The sequence below is a fragment of the Somniosus microcephalus genome, unplaced genomic scaffold, assembly GCF_052327205.1.
Source record: "Somniosus microcephalus isolate GS21.2 unplaced genomic scaffold, FLI_Smic_1.0 unresolved_chr2, whole genome shotgun sequence".
NCBI lineage: Eukaryota > Metazoa > Chordata > Chondrichthyes > Squaliformes > Somniosidae > Somniosus > Somniosus microcephalus.
Genome location: NW_028225180.1, coordinates 7,528,592 through 7,552,695, shown reverse-complemented (window position 1 = coordinate 7,552,695; position 24,104 = coordinate 7,528,592). Strand labels below are relative to the sequence as shown.

The 24,104-nt window shown below is 50.0% G+C and overlaps 1 protein-coding gene across 1 annotated transcript in view; it reads right to left on the bottom strand.

Annotated features, from left to right (window-relative positions):
* Window positions 1-4,060: 4,060 nt before the first annotated feature.
* Window positions 4,061-24,104, bottom strand: part of LOC147092064 (uncharacterized) — a 37,992-nt gene continuing 17,948 nt past the window's right edge. The window contains exons 4-7 of the mRNA XM_085976420.1: window positions 20,656-20,780; window positions 7,727-7,941; window positions 5,079-5,287; window positions 4,061-4,253 (exon numbers count right to left, since the gene is read on the bottom strand). Of these exons, the coding sequence (XP_085832546.1) occupies window positions 4,061-4,253; window positions 5,079-5,287; window positions 7,727-7,941; window positions 20,656-20,780 (742 nt within the window). The remainder of the gene's footprint in view (window positions 4,254-5,078; window positions 5,288-7,726; window positions 7,942-20,655; window positions 20,781-24,104) is intronic.

The window sequence follows — 24,104 nt, the reverse complement described above, 5'->3', positions numbered from 1 at the left end:
CTCCCAGGGCAGGTACAGCACGGGTTAGATACAGTGTAGAGCTCCCTCTACATTACCCTGACAGTGTGTCCCCACTTTATACCCAATGCCAGCATCGAGCGCTCCCAGGGCAGGTACAGCACGGGTTAGATACAGTGTAGAGCTCCCTCTACATTACCCTGACAGTGTGTCCCCACTTTATACCCAATGCCAGCATCGAGCGCTCCCAGGGCAGGTACAGCACGGGTTAGATACAGTGTAGAGCTCCCTCTACATTACCCTGACAGTGTGTCCCCACTTTATACCCAGTGTCAGCATCGAGCACTCCCGGGGCAGGTACAGCACAGGTTAGATACAGTGTAGAGCTCCCTCTACATTACCCTGACAGTGTGTCCCCACTTTATACCCAGTGTCAGCATCGAGCGCTCCCAGGGCAGGTGCAGCACGGGTTAGATACAGCGTAGAGCTCCCTCTACATTACCCTGACAGTGTGTCCCCACTTTATACCCAGTGTCAGCATCGAGCGCTCCCAGGGCAGGTACAGCACGGGTTAGATACAGTGTAGAGCTCCCTCTACATTACCCTGACAGTGTGTCCCCACTTTATACCCAGTGTCAGCATCGAGCGCTCCCAGGGCAGGTACAGCATGGGTTAGATACAGTGTGGAGCTCCCTCTACATTACCCTGACAGTGTGTCCCCCACTTTATACCCAGTGTCACCATCGAGCGCTCCCAGGGCAGGTACAGCACGGGTTAGATACAGTGTAGAGCTCCCTCTACATTACCCTGACAGTGTGTCCCCACTTTATACCCAGTGTCAGCATCGAGCACTCCCAGGGCAGGTACAGCACGGGTTAGATACAGTGTAGAGCTCCCTCTACACTACCCTGACAGTGTGTCCCCACTTTATACCCAGTGTCAGCATCGAGCGCTCCCGGGGCAGGTACAGCACGGGTTAGATACAGTGTAGAGCTCCCTCTACATTACCCTGACAGTGTGTCCCCACTTTATACCCAGTGTCAGTATCGAGCGCTCCCAGGGCAGGTACAGCACGGGTTAGATACAGTGTAGAGCTCCCTCTACATTACCCTGACAGTGTGTCCCCCACTTTATACCCAGTGTCAGCATCGAGCGCTCCCAGGGCAGGTACAGCACGGGTTAGATACAGTGTAGAGCTCCCTCTACATTACCCTGACAGTGTGTCCCCACTTTATACCCAGTGTCAGCATCGAGCGCTCCCGGGGCAGGTACAGCACGGGTTAGATACAGTGTAGAGCTCCCTCTACAGTGACAGGATCGGACAAAGTCAGCATGGATTTACAAAAGGTAAATCGTGCTTGACTAATCTGGAATTTTTTGAGGATGTAACTGGTAAAATTGATGAGGGAGAACCAGTGGATGTGGTGTATTTGGACTTTCAGAAGGCTTTCGATAAGGTCCCGCATAAGAGATTAGCGTGTAAAGTTAATGCACATGGGATTGGGGCAAGGTATTGACTTGGATAGAGAACTGGTTGGCAGACAGGAAGCAAAGAGTTGGAATAAACGGGTCTTTTTCCGAGTGGTGGGCAGTGACTAGTGGGGTACCGCAGGGATCGGTCCTGGAACCCCAGCTATTCACAATATATATTAATGATCTAGACGAGGGAATTGGATGTAATATCTCCAAGTTTGCAGACGACACAAAGCTGGGTGGGAGAAAATTACTGGTACAGCACACTACAGACATAAAATGCTTATACTTAAAGGGAATGGGGAACACACGGCACAATCGAGGGAAAACAACTATATTAGCTATCCCCTTAATTCCCACCCCCTATACCTAACTAGATTAGACTATGAGGGGCCAGGACTTCATGCTCACCAATCCAAGAACTTGTTACGTTTTTTTTTTTAAATGGTTGAATGTTTTGGGTTCACTCCTTGTGCACTGTGTGGCCTGCCGACGTCACGTGGTTCCAGCGCGCTGCAAGGGTGCCGTCCAGGTAAAATACCCCAATACTGAAGTCTCTGCCTGGGTATTTTACCTTGCAGGACGGGCTCTTCAGTTGATATTCTTCCTTGGTTGATCCTGTTGGATTGAATGAGCTGGACTGAGGGCCCGTTTAGTCGAAGCCCCACGCAGTCTTCTTCATACAACCCGTCCTGGTTGTAATCTGGCAGCAAGTTGAGAGGCAGGAGAGAAGAGGCAAGAGAGAGAGTGGCTTCCTGATGGGCCCATAGTTATACCCCCATCGGGAGCCCTTATCTGCGCTCCAAATCAGTTCAGTCCTTTGTCTGATCTGGGTGAGCTCATTTAAATGTTTAAAGACGTTTATAAAAATGACCTGTAGAGTGATAGTCGTTATGTCTAAAGTAGCCTCGAAACCCTGGCCGTTGTTAAAGACAAGTTGTGAATTGCTCCCATTCAGACTTAATGGCCCTGGTGAGCGGTTCCCGATTTAAAATGCAGAAAGCCTAATGGCTTGATGGAGCCCATTCCAACTTAATGACTGGAATGTACAGTCTTTTTGTTCATTCTATCAGTCCTTACAAAGTCTTTGATTAGCTTAAAACTTGAACTCCTTGACCTGTTTGTTTTGCAGAACCTTTGTTTTAAAATCCCATTTGGCCTGGTCACCAGGTTTACTGCAGCCATTTTGGGTACCCTGGTTTTAAAATCAGGTCCGTCCAGGGTCCCTTTTGATTAATAACTTTGGGGAAGGTTGGAATTTTGAGAACCTTACAACAGGTTGGGTGATTGGGCAGAAGCATGGCAGATGCAATATAACGTGGATAAATGCGAGGTTATCCACGTTGGTGTCAAAAACAGGAAGGCAGATTATAATCTGAACGGCAATAGATTGGGAGAAGGGGAAGTGCAACGAGACCTGGGTATCCTTGTGCACCAGTCGCTGAAGGTAAGCATGCAGGTGCAGCAGGCGGTTAAGAAGGCAAATGGTATGTTGGCCTTCGTAGCGAGAGGGTTCGAGTACAGGAGCAAGGAAGTCTTGCTGCAGTTGTACAGGGCCTTGGTGAGACCACACCCTGAGTATTGTGTGCAGTTTTGGTCGCCTTATCTGAGGAAGGATGTTCTTGCCATGGAGGGAGTGCAGCGAAGATTCACCAGACTGATACCTGGGATGGCAGGAATGACTTATGAGGAGAGATTGGATCGATTGGGCTTATACTCGCTGGAGTTTAGAAGAATGAGAGGGGATCTTATTGAAATTCATAAAATACTAACAGGACTAGATAGACTGGTTGCAGGAAGGATGTTCCCGATGGCCGGGGAGTCCAGAACCGGGGGTCACAGTCTAAGGATAAGGGGTAAGCCATTTAGGACTGAGATGAGGAGGAATTTCTTCACCCAGAGAGTGGTGAACCTGTGGAATTCTCTACCACAGAAGGCAGTGGAGGCCAATTCATTAAATATATTCAAGAAGGAGTTGGATATATTTCTTAAGGCTAAAGGGATCAAGGGATATGGAGAGAAGGCAGGGACAGGGTACTGAATTTGGATGATCAGCCATGATCGCATTGAATGGCAGAGTAGGCTCGAGGGGCCGAATGGCCTACTCCTCCTATTTTCTATGTTTCTATTTTTCTGACTGTGTCCCCCACTTTATACCCAGTGTCAGCATCGAGCGCTCCCAGGGCAGGTACAGCACGGGTTAGATACAGTGCAGAGCTCCCTCTACATTACCCTGACAGTGTGTCCCCCACTTTATACCCAGTGTCAGCATCGAGCGCTCCCAGGGCAGGTACAGCACGGGTTAGATACAGTGTAGAGCTCCCTCTACATTACCCTGACAGTGTGTCCCCCACTTTATACCCAGTGTCAGCATCGAGCGCTCCCAGGGCAGGTACAGCACGGGTTAGATACAGTGTAGAGCTCCCTCTACATTACCCTGACAGTGTGTCCCCACTTTATACACCGTGTCAGGATCGAGCACTCCCAGGGCAGGTACAACACGGGTTATCCACACACCCTCCGGGGCGGGAGTTGACCCCAGTTCCCGGCAGGTGAAAGTTCAGTATCTGACCCCCTGACCTCACCCCAGTCCCCAAGGATTAAAAAGTAAGTTGCGGACAGTTGGTTTTTACGGCTTCCGAAAGAATCTGAGCACGAGGTAGCAGGCCAGACGGCAGGCCACCATAAATAGGAGGAGAATGACGACATTGGCCCAGATCGGGAGCGTGACGTTAAAATGGGCCAAGATCTCGTCGCTGGAGGTGTTGGTTGTGTTTCTGACCATATTGCAGTGCCGATAGGCTGAGTTCTCCGCTTTACATCTGCAACACAACAAATTAATAAATCATTTAGAGATGGTCCCTAACTAGCAGGTACATATTTGAGGAAACAGGTTAAGGAGAATGTGTGTTTAGGGACGGTCACTAATTATCAGGTACATGTGTAAGGGAGCTGATTGAGGAGTGTGTGTGTTTAGGGACAGTCACTAACTATCAGGTACATGTGTAAGGGAGCTGATTGAGGAGTGTGTGTGTTTAGGGACAGTCACTAACTATCAGGTACATGTGTAAGGGAGCTGATTGAGGAGAGTGTGTGTTTAGGGACAGTCACTAATTATCAGGTACATGTGTAAGGGAGCTGATTGAGGAGAGTGTGTGTTTAGGGACAGTCACTAACTATCAGGTACATGTGTAAGGGAGCTGATTGAGGAGAGTGTGTGTTTAGGGACAGTCACTAACTATCAGGTACATGTGTAAGGGAGCTGATTGAGGAGTGTGTGTGTTTAGGGACAGTCACTAACTATCAGGTACATGTGTAAGGGAGCTGATTGAGGAGTGTGTGTGTTTAGGGACAGTCACTAACTATCAGGTACATGTGTAAGGGAGCTGATTGAGGAGTGTGTGTGTTTAGGGACAGTCACTAACTATCAGGTACATGTGTAAGGGAGCTGATTGAGGAGAGTGTGTGTTTAGGGACAGTCACTAACTATCAGGTACATGTGTAAGGGAGCTGATTGAGGAGTGTGTGTGTTTAGGGACAGTCACTAACTATCAGGTACATGTGTAAGGGAGCTGATTGAGGAGTGTGTGTGTTTAGGGACAGTCACTAACTATCCATCAGTGACACAGAAGGAGCGAGGTACTCACAGAATGGTGTGATCATCGGAGAACTCCACGCTCAGCATGATGTGGAACGGGTAGAGCACAAATGCCAGGTAGCGAGCCCAGGTGAGCCAGGACGGAAACCGCTGAATGTAGAACCCGCCCAGAACGACATTGCTCAGCATGATGATAGTGGCAAGGATGATGGACTGGTCAATCCTGAGGAAGACAACGCTGGCAAACAAACCAATGGACTGAGAGAAACAGAGAAGAGGAGGTGTGGAATGAATATCATCAGTCTACATGTAAAACCCCATCCGCCTTTATTCCAATAAGCTCATTACCCCCTCTGCCACCGCACTCCCCCACTTTACTACTACTCTAGGAGTCACTAAGATTCACTCTCCCATCTGAGTCAAAATGTCATCGGTTCGAGCCCCACAATTCCAGGCCAAAAATCCCCCAGGTTGCAAGTGCTGAGGGAGCATTGCACTGTTGGAGGGGCAGTACTGAGGGAGCACTGCACTGTCGGAGGGGCAGTACAGAGGGAGCGCTGCACTGTCGGAGGGGCAGTACTGAGGGAGCACTGCACTGTCGGAGGGGCAGTACTGAGGGAGCGCTGCACTGTCGGAGGGGCAGTACAGAGGGAGCGCTGCACTGTCGGAGGGGCAGTACTGAGGGAGCATTGCACTGTTGGAGGGGCAGTACTGAGGGAGCACTGCACTGTCGGAGGGGCAGTACAGAGGGAGCGCTGCACTGTCGGAGGGGCAGTACTGAGGGAGCGCCGCACTGTCGGAGGGGCAGTACTGAGGGAGCACTGCACTGTCGGAGGGGCAATACTGAGGGAGCGCTGCACTGTCGGAGGGGCAGTACAGAGGGAGCGCTGCACTGTCGGAGGGGCAGTACTGAGGGAGCACTGCACTGTCGGAGGGGCAGTACTGAGGGAGCGCTGCACTGTCGGAGGGGCAGTACGGAAGGAGTGCTGCACAGTCGGAGGGACAGTACTGAGGGAGCACTGCACTGTGGGAGGGGCAGTACTGAGGGAGCACGGCACTGTGGGAGGGGCAGTACTGAGGGAGCGCTGCACTGTCGGCGTGTCTGTACCGAGCGAGCGCTGCACTGTCGGAGTGGCAGTACCAAGGGAGCGCTGCACTGTCGGAGGGGCAGTACTGAGGGAAAGCTGCACTGTGGGAGGGGCAGTACTGAGGGAGCGTTGCGCTGTAGGAGGGGCAGTACTGAGGGAATGCTGCACTGTTGGAGGGGCAGTACTGAGGGAATGCTGCACTGTTGGCGGGGCAGTACTGAGGGAGTGCTGCACTCTCGGACGGACAGTACTGAGGGAGCATTGCACTGTTGGAGGGACAGTACTGAGGGAGCGCTGCACTGTTGGAGGGGCAGTACTGAGCGAGCGCTGCACTCTCGGACGGACAGTACTGAGGGAGCATTGCACTGTCGGAGGGACAGTACTGAGGGAGCACTGCACTGTGGGAGGGGTAGTACTGAGGGAGCACTGCACTATCGGAAGGGCAGTACTGAGGGAGCACTGTCGGCGTGTCTGTATCGAGCGAGCGCTGCACTGTGGGAGGGGCAGTACTGAGGGAGCGCTGCACTGTCGGATGTGCCGACTTTCAGAGAAGACGTTAAACTGAGAACCACATCAGTCCTCAGGCGGACGTAAAAGGACCCTCGGACAGTATTTCGAAGAAGACCGGGGGTGTCCTGGAGCCCAATATTTATCCCTCAACCAGCCTCACTAAGAGTACAGTTTATCTGGCCGTTTAACACACTCCTGTTTGTGGGAGCTTTCTGTGCGCAGATTGGCTACTGCGCTTCCTACAATACAACAGTGACTACACATCAAAAAATTATTTCATTGGCTGTAGAGCACTTTGGGCCGTCCTGGAGTTGTGAAAGGCACTATATCGAGGTACACTGTCAGGGTAATATAGAGTATCTAACCCATGCTGTACCTGTCCTGGGAGCGCTCGATGCTGACACTAGGTATAAAGTGGGGACACACTGTCAGGGTAATGTAGAGGGAGCTCTACACTGTAACCTGTGCTGTACCTGCCCTGGGAGTGCTCGATGCTGACACTAGGTATAAAGTGGGGGACACACTCTCAGGGTGATGTAGAGGGAGCTCTACACTGTATGTAACCCGTGCTGTACCTGCCCTGGGAGTGCTCGATGCTGATACTGGGTATAAAGTGGTGGATACACTCTCAGGATAATGTAGAGGGAGCTCTACACTGTATCTAACCCGTGCTGTACCTGCCCTGGGAGTGCTCGATGCTGACACTGGGTATAAAGTGGGGGAAACACTCTCAGGATAATGTAGAGGGAGCTCTACACTGTATCTAACCCGTGCTGTACCTGCCCTGGGAGTGCTCGATGCTGACACTGGGTATAAAGTGGGGGATACACTGTCAGGGTAATGTAGAGGGAGCTCTACACTGTATCTAACCCGTGCTGTACCTGCCCCGGGAGCGCTCGATGCTGACACTGGGTATAAAGTGGGGGATACACTGTCAGGGTAATGTAGAGGGAGCTCTACACTGTATCTAACCCGTGCTGTACCTGCCCTGGGAGGGCTCGATGCTGACACTGGGTATAAAGTGGGGACACACTCTCAGGATAACGTAGAGGGAGCTCTACACTGTATCTAACCCGTGCTGTCCTTGCCCCTCACTTACCTGTGCTGTCACTGCGCTGAGCATTAACAGACCCATATCTGTGAAGTAGGCAGTCACTCCATTGAGACCGCCCATCCAGAAGGCAATGGTTATGCTGATGGCTGGCTGGACGATAGTCAAGGGCAACTCGCTTGTCATCTTGGCCAGATAATAAGCAGACAGGCGGTAGGACCCAGATAGCCTTTCCTTGTTGATGATTGGCCGTTCCAATGGGACTGAAAGACACAAGAGGTCCTGTGAGACCTTGTAGAGCCTGGGCCCCCTGACGCTACAGAATCGCCCCACTTGGAGCGAGCGAGCGGCTGTGACTCCCAGGTGAATACAGCCGCACACTTGCACACAGACACACACATGCACACAGACCCACACTGCCACACCCGCACACAGACCCACACAGCCACACGTGCACACAGACCCACACTGCCACACGTGCACACAGACCCACACTGCCACATGTGCACACAGACCCACACTGCCAGACCCGCACACAGACCCACACTGCCACACGTGCACACAGACCCACACTGCCAGACCCGCACACAGACCCACACTGCCACACGTGCACACAGACCCACACTGCCAGACCCGCACACAGACCCACACTGCCACACGTGCACACAGACCCACACTGCCACACGTGCACACAGACCCACACTGCCACACGTGCACACAGACCCACACTGCCACACGTGCACACAGACCCAAACTGCCAGACCCACACACAGACCCACACTGCCACACGTGCACACAGACCCACACTGCCACACGTGCACACAGACCCACACTGCCAGACCCGCACACAGACCCACACTGCCACACGTGCACACAGACCCACACTGCCACACGTGCACACAGACCCACACTGCCACACGTGCACACAGACCCACACTGCCACACCCGCACACAGACCCACACTGCCACACGTGCACACAGACCCACACTGCCACATGTGCACACAGACCCACACTGCCACACGTGCACACAGGCCCACACTGCCACACGTGCACACAGACCCACACTGCCACACGTGCACACAGACCCACACTGCCACACGTGCACACAGACCCACACTGCCACACGTGCACACAGACCCACACTGCCACACCCGCACACAGACCCACACTGCCACACGTGCACACAGACCCACACTGCCACACCCGCACACAGACCCACACTGCCACACGTGCACACAGACCCACACTGCCACACATGCACACAGACCCACACGTGCACACAGACCCACACTGCCAGACCCGCACACAGACCCACACTGCCACACATGCACACAGACCCACACTGCCACACGTGCACACAGACCCACACTGCCAGACCCGCACACAGACCCACACTGCCACACGTGCACACAGACCCACACTGCCAGACCCGCACACAGACCCACACTGCCAGACCCGCACACAGACCCACACTGCCAGACCCGCACACAGACCCACACTGCCAGACCCGCACACAGACCCACACTGCCACACGTGCACACAGACCCACACTGCCACACGTGCACACAGACCCACACTGCCAGACCCGCACACAGACCCACACTGCCACACGTGCACACAGACCCACACTGCCACACGTGCACACAGACCCACACTGCCAGACCCGCACACAGACCCACACTGCCACACGTGCACACAGACCCACACTGCCAGACCCGCACACAGACCCACACTGCCACACGTGCACACAGACCCACACTGCCACACGTGCACACAGACCCACACTGCCACACGTGCACACAGACCCACACTGCCACACGTGCACACAGACCCACACTGCCACACGTGCACACAGACCCACACTGCCACACGTGCGCACAGACCCACACTGCCACACGTGCACACAGACCCACACTGCCACACGTGCACACAGACCCACACTGCCACACGTGCACACAGACCCACACTGCCACAGGTGCACACAGACCCACACTGCCACACGTGCACACAGACCCACACTGCCAGACCCGCACACAGACCCACACTGCCAGACCCGCACACAGACCCACACTGCCACACGTGCACACAGACCCACACTGCCACACGTGCACACAGACCCACACTGCCACACGTGCACACAGACCCGCACTCGCACACACACTCCTGCCCACCCCTGGACTATACGCTAACTAGATGTATTACAGTGCTTGTGAAGTTGGTGAAACTCACATGAATTTAAGGACTCGTAGACTGCAGAGAATCCCCAGAATATGAGCAGAAAGTAAAGCTGAAACAACAATGAAGGAGACAGATTAGCATAACATCCAGCTCACCCGAGTCAATCAAGTTGGTCAGCATTCCCTCGGTACTGCCCCTCTGACAGTGCAGCACTTCCTCAGAACTGCCCCTCCGACAGTGCAGCGCTCCCTCAGTGCTGCCTCTCCGATAGTGCAGTGCTCCCTCAGTTCTGCCTCTCCGACAGTGCAGCGCTCCCTCAGTACTGCCCCTCCGAAGGTGCAGCTCTCCCTCAGTACTGGCCCTCCCAACAGTGCAGCGCTCCCTCAGTACTGCCCCTCCGACAGTACAGCGCTCCCTCAGTGCTGCCCCTTCAACAGTGCAGCACTCCCTCGGTACTGCCTCTTCAACAGTGCAGTGCTCCTTCAGTACTGCCCCTCCGACAGTGCAGTGCTCCCTCAGTACTGCCCCTCCGACAGTGCAGTGCTCCCTCAGTACTGCCCCTCCGACAGTGCAGTGCTCCCTCAGTACTGCCCCTCCGACAGTGCAGTGCTCCCTCAGTACTGCCCCTCCGACAGTGCAGCGCTCCCTCAGTACTGCCCTTCCGACAGTGCAGTGCTCCCTCAGTACTGCCCCTCCGACAGTGCAGTGCTCCCTCAGTACTGCCCTTCCGACAGTGCAGCGCTCCCTCAGTATTGCCCCTCTGACAGTGCAGCACTCCCTCGGTACTGCCTTTTCGACAGTGCAGTGCTCCTTCAGTACTGCCCCTCCGACAGTGCAGCGCTCCCTCAGTACTGCCCTTCCGACAGTGCAGCGCTCCCTCAGTACTGCCCCTCCGACAGTGCAGTGCTCCCTCAGTACTGCCCCTCCAACAGTGCAGTGCTCCCTCAGTACTGCCCCTCTGACAGTGCAGCACTCCCTCAGTACTGCCCCTCCGACAGTGCAGTGCTCTCTCAGTACTGCCCCTCCAACAGTGCAGTGCTCCCTCAGTACTGCCCCTCTGACAGTGCAGCGCTCCTTCAGTTCTGCTCCTCGGCTGCCCGAATAGTTTCTATGGAAGCGAGAGGGATTATGGGATGAACGTACCAATGCTGCTTGGGCCTGGATCTGTTCCTCTAACGTAGGCAGTTGCCACTAAATGACACCGGGAATGACGGCCATGGTCAGGGTCCTGATGAGATTGAGCCAGGACAGGATGACCCATCGCTGTTGCTTGAAGTTGCGGGCTGTTAGGGTGCGGTACTGAGTCCAAAAGGAAGAGGCCCATCTTCTGTTCTGCTCCTCCTCCAAGGCCAGAGGGGACTCACCTGAAACACGGGGCGGGAGAGAGTTGATTTAGATTGTTACATCCAAGGTTCATGGGGAGCCGATAGAGAAGGTTCCTCCTGATAGCCAGAGTCTGACCGTCTTCTTAAACCCCTCTCCCCTGTCTCCTCCAGCCTCACATCTGACCACAAGTGTGAGGAGCTCATGGACTTCTTTGTCTCTAAGATTGAGACCATCCGTTCAGCTGCCTCTGCCACTTCCTTTCCTTCCCCTAGCCCACGGGCCAAACTTCCTCTAAGGATCCCCCAAGCCCTAGCCCTGAACTCACATCTTTCTCCAGTTTCTCTCCAATCTCCCCTCCTGAAACAGCTCTCATCAAAGTCACAAATTACACCCTTTGTGACTGTGACAAAGGTAAACTATCCCTCCTCGTCCTTGACTTGTCTGCAGCCTTTGACACGGTTGACCACTCCATCCTTCTCCAACACCTCTCACCGTCGTCCAGCTGGGTGGGACTGCACTGGCCTGGTTCCATTCTTATCTAATCGTAGCCAGAGAATCACCTGCAACGGCTTCTCTTCCCGCTCCCACATCGTTACCTCTGGTGTCCCCCAAGGGTCTATCCTTGGCCCCCGTCTATTTCTCATCTACATGTTGCCCCATGGCGACATCATCTGAAAACACAGCGTCAGTTTCCACATGTATGCTAACGACACCCAGCTCCACCTCAGCACCACTTCTCTCGACCCCTCCACGGTCTCTAAATTGTCAGACTGCTTGTCTGACATCCAGTTCTAGATGAGCAGAAATTTTCTCCAATTAAATATTGGGAAGACCGAAGCCATTGTTTTCGGTCCCCGGCAGAAACTCCGTTCCCGAGCCACTGACTCCATCCCTCTCCCTAACATCTATCTGAGACTGAAACACACTGTTCACAACCTTGGTGTCATATTTGACTCTGAAATGAGCTTCCGGCCACATATCCTCAGCATCACTAAGACCGCCGATTTCCACCTCCGTAACATTGCCCGTCTCCGCCCTTGCCTCAGCTCATCTGCGGCTGAAACCCTCATCCATGCCTTTGTTACCTCTAGTCTTGACTATTCCAACACACTCCTAGCTGGCCTCCCACATTCTACCCTAATAGAGTATGAGAGTAAGCTTTCAGGGAACATAAAAACTGACTGACTGTAAAAGCTTCTATAGATATGTGAAGAGAAAAAGATTGGGGAAGTCAAGCGTAGGTCCCTTGCAGTCAGAATCAGGGGAATTTATAATGGGGAACAAAGAAATGGCTGACCAATTAAATACATACTTAGGTTACATAATAAGAACATAAGAAATAGGAGCAGGAGTAGGCCAATCGGCCCCTCGAGCCTGCTCCGCCATTCAATAAGATCATGGCTGATCTGACCCTAACCGCCAATCTACTATCACAGAACCATCTCCTGAATCTAACAGAATTAGACACACAAAATAGGAGCAGGATCAGGCTACACGGGCCCTGGGTCCGCTCCGCTACCCACAGGGCCATGACCGAGCCGAACCTAGACTCATGTCCAAATTCCTGCCCGCTCCCCGTAACCCTTAATTCCCTTTACTTCTAGGAAACTGTCTATTTCTGTTTTAAATTTATGTAATGATGTAGCTTCTACAGCTTTTTGGGGCAGCATATTCCATGGACCTACCACCCTCTGAGTGAAGTAGTTCCTCCTCCTCTCAGTTTTGAAAGAGCAGCCCCTTATTCTAAGACTATGCCCCCTCGTTCTAGTTTCACCCATCATCGGGAACATTCTCCCCGCATCCACCCGATCCAACCCCTTCACAATCTTATATGTTTCAATAAGATCGCCTCTCATTCTTCTGAACTCCAATGAGTAGAGTCCCAATCTACTCAACCTCTCCTCATATGTCCATCCCCTCATCCCCGGGATTAACCGAGTGAACCTTCTTTGTACTGACTCGAGAGCAAGTATGTCTTTTCTTAAGTATGGACACCAAAACTGTATGTAGTATTCCAGGTGCGGTCTCACCAATACCTTGTACAACTGAAGCAATACCTCCTTATTTTTATATTCTATCCCCCTAGCAATGAAAGCCAACATTCCATTGGCCTTCTTAATCACTTGCTGCACCTGCATACTAACCTTTTGAGTTTCGTGCACCAGGACCCCCAGATCCCTTTGTACTTCAGTATTTTCCAGTTTCTTGCCATTAAGATAATAACTTGCTCTACGATTTTTCCTGCCAAAGTGCATAACCTCACACTTTCCAGTATTGTATTCCATCTGCCAAATCTCTGCCCACTTACTTAGCCTGTCTATGTCCCCTTGCAGGTTTTTTATGTCCTCCTCACTCACTACTTTCCCCCCCATCTTAGTATCATCTGCAAACTTTGATATGTTACACTCGGTCCCCTCCTCCAAATCGTTAATATAGATTGTAAAGAGTTGGGGACCCAGCACCGACCCCTGCGGAACACCACTAGTTACTGATTGCCAGTCTGAGAATGAACCATTTATCCCAACTCTCTGCCTTCTGTTAGATAGCCAATCCTCTATCCATGCCAGAATATTACCCCCAATCCCGTGATTTTTTATCTTAAGCAATAATCTTTTCTGTGGCACCTTGTCAAATGCCTTTTGGAAGTCTAAATACACTACGTCCACTGGTTCCTCTTTATCCATCCTGTATGTTACTTCCTCAAAGAACTCCAGCAAATTTGTCAAACATGACTTCCCCTTCATAAAACCATGCTGACTTTGTCCTATTAAATTATGATTATCTAAATGTCCTGTTACTGTCTCCTTAATAATGGACTCCAAAATTTTACCGACCACAGATGTTAGGCTAACCGGTCTATAGTTTCCAGCCTTCTGTCTACTGCCCTTTTTAAATAAGGATGTTACATTAGCAGTTTTCCAGTCTGCCGGGACCTTTGCCGAGTCCAGGGAGTTTTGGAAAATTATTACCAATGCATCGACAATCCCTACCGCCACTTCCCTCAAGACCCTAGGATGTAAGCCATCCGGTCCAGGTGATTTATCCGCCTTGAGTCCCATTATTTTACCGAGTACCACTTCCTTAGTGATTTTGATTGTGTTTAGCTCCTCCCCCCCTATTGCCCCCTGTTTGTCCAGTGTTGGGATATTCTTAGTGTCCTCTACTGTAAAGACTGATACTAAATATTCATTCAGTGTTTTTGCCATCTCCATATTTCCCACCATTAATTTCCCGATCTCATCCTCTAAGGGACCAACATTTACTTTAGTCACCCCTTTTCTTTTTGTATAACTATAAAAACTCTTACTATCTGTTTTTATATTTTTTGCTAATTTACTTTCATAATCTATCTTCCCTTTCTTAATTAATCTTTTTGTTATCTTTTGCTGTCTTTTAAAGTTTTCCCAATCCTCTATCCTCCCACTAGATTTGGCTACCTTATATGCCCTTGTTTTTAGTCGAATACTATGCTTAATTTCTTTACTTAGCCACGGATGGCTGTCTTTTCTTTTACACCCTTTTCTTCTCAGTGGAATATATATTTTTTGGAAGTTGTAAAATAACTCCTTAAATGTACACCACTGATCATGTATCGTCTTACCCATTAATCTATTTTCCCAATCCACTCTACTCAATTCTGCTCTCATACCTTCATAGTCTCCTTTATTCAAGCTTAGCACGCTTGTTTGAGATCCAACCTTCTCACCCTCTAATTGAATATGGAATTCAACCATGTTATGGTCACTCATTCCAAGGGGATCCTTTACTAGGACATTTTTAATTAATCCTGTCTCGTTACACAGGACCAGATCTAAGGTTGCTTGCCCCCTGGTCGGTTCAGTTACATACTGCTCAAGAAACCCATCCCTAATACATTCAATGAACTCATCCTCAAGGCAGCCCTGCCCAATTTGATTTGTCCAATTAATATGATAGTTAAAAGCCCCCATAATTATAGATGTTCCCTTATTACAAGCCTCAACTATTTCCTGATTGATACTCCGTCCAACAGAGTTGCAACTGTTCGGAGGCCTATAGACTACGCCCACTAGTGTTTTTTTCCCCTTATTATTCCTTATCTCCACCCAAACTGTTTCATTATCCTGATCTTTTGACCCAATATCATTTCTCTGTATTACAGTGATTCCTTCCTTTATTAACATAGCCACCCCACCTCCCCTTCCTTCCTGCCTGTCCTTCCTGATCGTTAAATAACCTGGTATGTTTAATTCCCAGGCATTGTCACCCTGCAGCCATGTTTCTGTAATGGCCACAAGATCATACCCATATGTAGTTATTTGTGCCATTAACTCGTCTATTTTGTTACGAATGCTACGTGCATTCAGATAAAGAACTTTCAAATATGTTTTGTGACACTTAGTTCCTGCTTTTGCCCTTTTTATTACTTTACCTTTTACTCCATACTTTCTGCCCCTTCCTGACACGCTCTGGTTTTTAATTTCCCCACTGCTACCTAAGTCTATGACCTTCTCTGTTGTCATTTTTATTATTTGCTCTCTAGGAACCTCCCCCCCACTAGTTAGTTTAAAGCCCTCTCTACAGCCCTAGTTATATGATCCGCCAGGACTCTAGTCCCAGCACTGGCCAAGTGAAGCCCGTCCCAACGGAACAGCTCCCTCCTGCCCCAGTACTGGTGCCAGTGTCCCAGGAAGCAAAACCCATTTCTCCCACACCAGTCTTTGAGCCACGCATTTAACTCTCTAATTTTATTTGTCCTAGCCAAATTCGCTCGTGGCTCAGGTAATAATCCAGAGATTATTACCCTTGAGGTTCTGTCTTTTAATTTGACCCCTAGCTGCTCATACTCCTTTAACAGAACCGGCTTCCTAGTCCTATCTATGTCGTTTGTACCAACATGGACCACGACAACTGGATCAACCCCCTCCCACTGCAAGTTTCTTTCCAGCCCAGAGAAGATGTCCTTAACCCTGGCAGCGGGTAGGCAACACAGCCTACGGGACTCTCGCTCTCGGCTGCAGAGAACTCTATCTATCCCCCTAATAATACTATCCCCTACCACTACAACATTTCTATTTACTCCCCCCTCTTGAATGGCCCCCCGTTCCACGGTGCTGTGGCCAGGTTGCTCATCCTCCCTGCATTCCCTGCTCCTGTCCCCACAGGGAGTAAGAACCTCGAACCTGTTGGACAAGAGCAAGGGCTGCGGCTCCTCCAACACTACCTCCTGGATCCCCGTACCTGCCTCACTCATAGTCACACCTTCCTGTCCCTGACCATGGGCTACATCTGAATTAATTAACTTCATAGGTGTGACCACCTCCTGATACACAGAGTCCAGGAACTTCTCCCCCTCCCTGATGTGTCGCAGTGTCTGAAGCTCAGACTCCAGCTCATCAACACGGAGCTGGAGTTCCTGTAGCAGCAGACACTTGTCACAGACGTAATCACCATGAGCCTCAATGGGGTTCACCGGCTCCCACATCTCGCAACAGTAACACATCACCTGCTCCATTCTATGTAATTAATTAAATGTTTTATTGTTAGTTATGGACACCCTCTGCCCGATTTTAGATGCTAGTATCCCCTTTAATTAATTGGATTTAAATTAAATCAATTCCTCTAATTACACCAGTTAAATGGTTTACCAACAGTCACTCTGCACCAGAAAGGCCTTATTAGCTGCAACCCACAGTTCTGTCTTTACAAAGGAGGACACAAATAACCTCCCAGAGATGTCGGGGAACATAGGGTCTAATGAAAGGGAGGAACTGAATGAAATCAGTGTTTGTAGGGAAATGGTGTTAGGAAAATTGACGGGATTGAAGGCCGATAAATTCCCAGAGCCTGATAATCTACATCCTAGGGTACTTAAGGAAGTGGCCCTAGAAATAGTAGATGCATTGCTGGTCATCTTCCAAAATTCTATGGACTCTGGCACAGTTCCCATGGATTGGAGGGTAGCTAATGTAACCCCACTATTTAAAAAAGGTGGTCGAGAGAAAATGGAGAATTATAGACCGGTAAGCCTGACATCAGTAGTGGGGAAAATGCTGCAGTCCATTGTAAAAAATGTAATAACAGAGCACTTGGAACACAGTGACAGGATCAGACAAAACCAACATGGATTGCTTGACTAATATACTGGAATTTTTTGAGGATGTAACTGGTAGAATAGATAAGGGAGAACCAGTGGATGTGGTGTATTTGGACTTTCAGCAGGCTTTCGATAAGGTCCTGCATAAGAGATTAGCATGCAAAGTTAAAGCACATGAGATTGGGGGTAAGGTTCTGACGGATAGAGAACTGGTTGGTAGACAGGAAGCAAAGAGTTGGAATAAACGGGTCCTTTTCCGAGTGGCAGGCAGTGACTAGTGGCGTACCGCAGGGATCAGTGCTAGGTCCCCAGCTATTCACAATATATATTAATGATCCAGACGAAGGAACTAGATGTAATATCTCCAAATTTGCAAATGACACAAAGCTGGGTGGGTGGGTCTGCTGTGAGGAGGATGCAGAGAAACTCCAGAATGATTTGGACAGCTTGGGCGATTGGGCAAAAGCATGGCAGATGCAGTATAATATGGATAAATATGAGGTTATCCACTTTGGTGGCAAAAACATGAAGGCAGATTATTATCTGAACGGCAATAGATTGGGAGAAGGGGAAGTGCAACGAGACCTGGGTGTCCTTGTGCACCAGTCGCTGAAGGTAAGCATGCAGGCGCAGCAGGTGGTTAAGAAGGCAAATGGTATGTTGGCCTTCATAGCGAAAGGGTTTGATTACAGGAACAAGGATGTCTTGCTACAGTTGTACAGGGCCTTGGTGAGACCACACCTTGAGTATTGTGTGCAGTTTTGTTTGCCTTATCTGAGGAAGGATGTTCTTGCCATGGAGGGAGTGCAGCGAAGATTCACCAGACTGATACCTGGGATGGCAGGAATGACGTATGAGGAGAGATTAGGTAGATTGGGCTTATATTCGCTGGAGTTTAGAAGATTGAGAGGGGATCTCATTGAAACTTATAAAATTCTTAACAGTACTAGACAGACTAGATGCAGGAAGGATGTTCCCGATGGCGGGGAGTCCAGAACCAGGGGTCACAGTCTAAGGATAAGGGGTAAGCCATTTAGGACAGAGATGAGGAGGAATTTCTTCACCCAGAGAGTGGTGAACCTGTGGAATTCTCTACCACAGAAGGCAGTTGAGGCAATTCATTAAATATATTCAAGAAGGAGTTAGATATATTTCTTAAGGCTAAAGGGATCAAGGGATATGGGGAGACGGCAGGGACAGGGTACTGAATTTGGATGATCTGCCATGATCTCATTGAATGGCGGAGCAGGCTCGAGGGGCCGAATGGCCTACTCCTGCTCCTATGCTATGTAAACTTGAGGTGATTCAAAACTCGGCTGCCTGTGTCCTAACTCACACCAAGTTCACCCATCTCCCCTGTGCTCGTTGACCTACATTGGCTCCCGGTTCAGCAATGCCTCGATTTCAAAATTCTCCTTGTTTTCTATTCCCTCCATGGCCTCGCCCCTCCCTATCTCTGTAATCTCCTTCAGCCCCACAACCCCCCCGAGATACCTGCGCTCCTCTAATTCTGCCCTCTTGAGCATCCCTGATTATAATCGCTCAACCTTTGGTGGTCGTGCCTTCTGTTGCTGGGCCCTTAGCTCTGGAATTCCCTGCCTAAACCTCTCCGCCTCGCTATCTCTCTCTCCTTTAAGACGCTCCTTAAAACCTACCTCTTTGACCAAGCTTTTGGTCACCTGCCCTAATTTCTCCTTATGTGGCTCGGTGTCAAATCTTCTGTCTGATAATACTCCTGTGAACTGCCTTGGGACGTTTTACTACGTTAAGGGTGCTATATAAATACCAGTTGTTGTTGTTGTAGATACAGTGTAGAGCTCCCTCTACATCACCCTGACAGTGTGTCCCCCACTTTATACCCAGTGTCAGGATCAAGCGCTCCCAGGGCAGGTACAGCATGGGTTAGATACAGTGTAGAGCTCCCTCTACATTACCCTGACAGTGTGTCCCCACTTTATACCCAGTGTCAGGATCAAGCGCTCCCAGGGCAGGTACAGCACGGGTTAGATACAGTGTGGAGCTCCCTCTACATCACCGTGACAGCCTGTCCCCCACTTTATACCCAGTGTCAGCATCGAGCGCTCCCAGGGCAGGTACAGCACGGGTTAGATACAGTGTAGAGCTCCCTCTACATCACCGTGACAGCCTGTCCCCCACTTTATACCCAGTGTCAGCATCGAGCGCTCCCAGGGCAGGTACAGCATGGGTGAGATACAGTGTAGAGCTCCCTCTACATCACCGTGACAGTGTGTCCCCCACTTTATACCCAGTGTCAGCATCGAGTGCTCCCAGGGCAGGTACAGCACAGGTTAGATACAGTGTAGAGCTCCCTCTACATCACCGTGACAGTGTGTCCCCCACTTTATACCCAGTGTCAGCATCGAGCGCTCCCAGGGCAGGTACAGCACGGGTTAGATACAGTGTAGAGCTCCCTCTACATTACCCTGACAGTGTGTCCCCACTTTATACCCGGTGTCAGCATCGAGCGCTCCCAGGGCAGGTACAGCACGGGTTAGATACAGTGTAGAGCTCCCTCTACATTACCCTGACAGTGTGTCCCCACTTTATACCCAGTGTCAGCATCGAGCGCTCCCAGGGCAGGTACAGCACGGGTTAGATACAGTGTAGAGCTCCCTCTACATTACCCTGACAGTGTGGTCCCACTTTATACCCAGTGTCAGCATCGAGCGCTCCCAGGGCAGGTACAGCACAGGTTAGATACAGTTTGGAGCTCCCTCTACATTACCCTGACAGTGTGTCCCCCACTTAATACCCAGTGTCAGCATCAAGCGCTCCCAGGGCAGGTACAGCACGGGTTAGATACAGTGTAGAGCTCCCTCTACATTACCCTGACAGTGTGTCCCCACTTTATACCCAGTGTCAGCATCGAGCGCTCCCAGGGCAGGTACAGCACGGGTTAGATACAGTGTAGAGCTCCCTCTACATTACCCTGACAGTGTGTCCCCCACTTTATACCCAGTGTCAGCATCGAGCGCTCCCAGGGCAGGTGCAGCACAGGTTAGATACAGTGTGGAGCTCCCTTTACATTACCCTGACAGTGTGTCCCCCACTTTATACCCAGGTCAGCATCGAGTGCTCCCGGGGCAGGTACAGCATGGGTTAGATACTGCGTAGAGCTCCCTCTACATTACCCTGACAGTCTGTCCCCCACTTTATACCCAGTGTCAGCATCGAGTGCTCCCAGGGTAGGTACAGCACGGGTTAGATACAGTGTAGAGCTCCCTCTACATTACCCTGACAGTGTGGTCCCACTTTATACCCAGTGTCAGCATCGAGCGCTCCCAGGACAGGTACAGCACGGGTTAGATACAGTGTAGAGCTCCCTTTACATTACCCTGACAGTGAGTGCCTGAGATTTGGGGAATATTCGGTACCTTGCTTCCGTGCGTGGTTGGATCCTGTCAGCTGAAGATGCTTGTTCATGGTGAGGCCGATGGGAATTTTGGCATCTGTCACCTCAGTGTAACCAGGATGCCATGGTGATTCCAGGCTGATTTTTCTAGGAATGTGGAGGAAACAGGTAAGAGACAGGAGCGTCGCTCCTTTAGTTTAAAGGCATGACGCTGAAATCAATTTGATAATTAGTTAGTGCTAAACCTGTATCAATCACTGGTTAGGCCCAATAATGGGCACCGCATCTTTGGAAGGATGTCAAGGCCTTGGAGAGGGTGCAGAGGAGATTGACCAGAATGATACCAGTGATGAGGGACTTTAGTAATGTGGAGAGACTGGAGAAGGCAGGATTCTTCTCCTTGGAGCAGACAAGGTTAAGGGGAGATTGACCAGAATGGTACCAGGGATGAGGGACTTCAGTTACCTGGAGATGTTGTGGTTGTTCTCCTTAGACCAGAGAAGGTTAAGGGGAGAATTGACCAGAATGGTACCAGGGATGAGGGACTTCAACAATGTGGAGAGACTGGAGATGTTGTGGTTGTTCTCCTTAGACCAGAGAAGGTTAAGGGGAGAATTGACCAGAATGGTACCAGGGATGAGGGACTTCAACAATGTGGAGAGACTGGAGAAGCTGGGCTTGCTCACCTTAGAGCAGAGAAGGTTAAGGGGAGATTTAATCGTGGCATTCAAAATCATGAAGCATTAAGGAGCAACTGTTCCCACTGGTAGGGGGTCGGTAACCAGAGGACACAGATTTCAGGTAATTGGCAAAAGAACCAGAGGAGGAGATGAAGAGTATTTTGTTGATGCGGCGAGTTGTTGTGATCTGGAACGCGCTGCCTGAAAGGGCGGTGGAAGCAGATTCAACAGTGACTTTCAAAAGGGGAATTGGAGAAATACTTGAAGGGGAACATTTTGCAGGGCGATGGGGAACGGGCAGCGGGGGGAGTGGGACTAATTGGATCGATCTTTCAAAGAGCCGGCACAGGCACGATGGGCCGAATGGGCTCCTTCTGTGCTGTATCATTCTATGATTCTAATAATCAGGAAAGATTGAACAGACTGGGGCTCTTTCCTCAAGAAAAGAGAAGTCTGAGGGGTGACCTGATGGAGGTCTTTCAGTTTATGGAAGTGTTTGATGGGCTAGACATAGAGAGGATGTTTCCACCTGTAGAACTAGGGGCCATCAATATAAGATAGCCACTAATAAATCCAATAGGGAATTCTGGAGAAACTTCTTTACCCAGAGAGTGGTGAGAATTTACAGCATAAAATTCTCATCCTTGTTTTCAAATCACCTCCCTGACCTCACCCCTCCCTATATCTGTAACCTCCCCCAGCCCCAATAAGCTTTGAGGTCTCTGTGCTCCTCCAATCACAGCCTGTCGCGCATCCTCGATTTTAATCGCTCCACCATTGGCGGCTGTGCCTTCAGCTGCCTGGGCCCTAAGCTCTGGAATTCCCTCACTAACCCACTCTGCCTGTCTCTATTCTCCTTTAAGACGCCCCATAAAACCAACCTCTTTGACCAAGCTTTTGGTCACCTGTCCTAATATCTCCTTATATGGCTCAGTCTCAAATTTTGTTTGATAATCGCTCCTGTGAAGCGCCTTGGGATGTTTTACAATGTTAAAGGCGCTGTATCAATGCAGGTTGTTACTGTATTTAAAAAATAATATTTATTCATTCATGGGATGTGGGTGTCCCTGGCAAGGCCAGCATTTTTTAAAATTTGTTTATGGGATGTGGGCGTCGCTGGCAAGGTGTGGAGCTATAGTAGGGGGTAGTGCACAGCCAAATATAGAGGAAAAAACAAGTCAGCCTGGAAGGCAGAGCAAATATATAACAGCACAAGGGAGTATGGCAAGGCTGGATGGCATTTATTTTAATGCAAGGATTCTTGCGAGTAAGGCAGATGAATTGAAAGTGGGAACACATGGGAGTATGATATTGTTGCTATCACGGAGACATGGGTGAGGGAGGAGCAGGACTGGCAGCTCAATATTCCGGGGTATAGAATCTTCAGGCGAGACAGAGGGGGTGTAAAAGAGGAGGGGGTGTCACAATATTAATCAAGGAGTCAATTACTGCTGTAAGGTGGGATGATATCTTAGCAGGTTCCTCTAATGAGGCCATATGGGTAGAACTTAGAAACAAAAAGGGGGCAAGCACTTTGCTGGGAGTGTACTATAGACCCCCAAACAGGCAGGGGGAGATAGAGGAACAGATATGTAGGCAAATCTCAGAGAAGTGTAGAAATAATAGGGTAATAATAGCGGGGGATTTCAATTTCCCCAATATTAACTGGGATAGTCAGAGTGTGAAAGGCTTAGAGGGTGCGGAATTCTTAAAGTGCATCCAGGAGAGCTTTTTGAGCCAGCATGTAGAAAGTCCTACAAGAGAGGGGATGGTACTGGACCTAATTCTAGGGAATGTAGCTGGGCAAGTGGTAGAGGTGTCAGTCGGAGAGCATTTTGGTCACAGTGACCATAATTCGATGAGATTGAAGGTAGTCATGGAAAAGGACAAAGATGGACCGGAAATAAAGGTTCTAAATTGGGGGAAGGCTGATTTAATATGATACGGCAGGATCTGGCCAAAATGGACTGGGATCAGCTACTTGTAGGAAAATCCACATTAGAGAAATGGGAGTCTTTCAAAAAGGAAATAGAGAGAGTACAACGCCAACATGTTCCTGTAAAGATCAAGGGTGGGACCAACAAGCCCAGGGAACTCTGGATGTCAAGGGATATACAAGAATGGATTAGGAAAAAAAGGGAGGCTTTTGGCAGATACAAAGGACTAAAAACAGTGGAAGCCCTAGAGGAGTATAGAAAGTGCAGGGGGGTACTTAAAAAAGAAATTAGGAGAGCGAAGGGGGGGAATGAAAAAACACTGGCGGGCAAAATAAAGGAAAATCCCATGGTGTTTTATAAGTATATTAAGGGCAAGACGGTAACCAGGGAAAGAGTAGGACCCATTAGGGACCAAAGTGGCAATCTGTGCATAGAGCCGGAAGATGTAGATGAGGTTTTAAATGAATATTTTGCACCTGTGTTCACTATGGAGAAGGACGATGTAGGCATAGAAATTAAGCAGGGGGATTGTGATATACTTAAACAAATTAGTATTGAGAGGAAGGAGGTACTAACGGTTTTAGTGGGCTTAAAAGTGGATAAATCCCCAGGCCCAGGCGAGATGTATCCCAGGCTGCTGTGTGAGGCAAGGGAGGAGATTGCAGGGGCTCTGACATAAATTTTTAGAACCTCTCTGACCACAGGGGAGGTGCCAGAAGACTGGAGGACAGCTAACATAGTTCCATTATTCAAGAAGGGTAGTAGGGATAAACCAGGGGATTACAGGCCAGTGAGCCTAACATCGGTGGTAGGGAAATTATTGGAAAAAGTTCTGAGGGACTGAATTAGTCTCC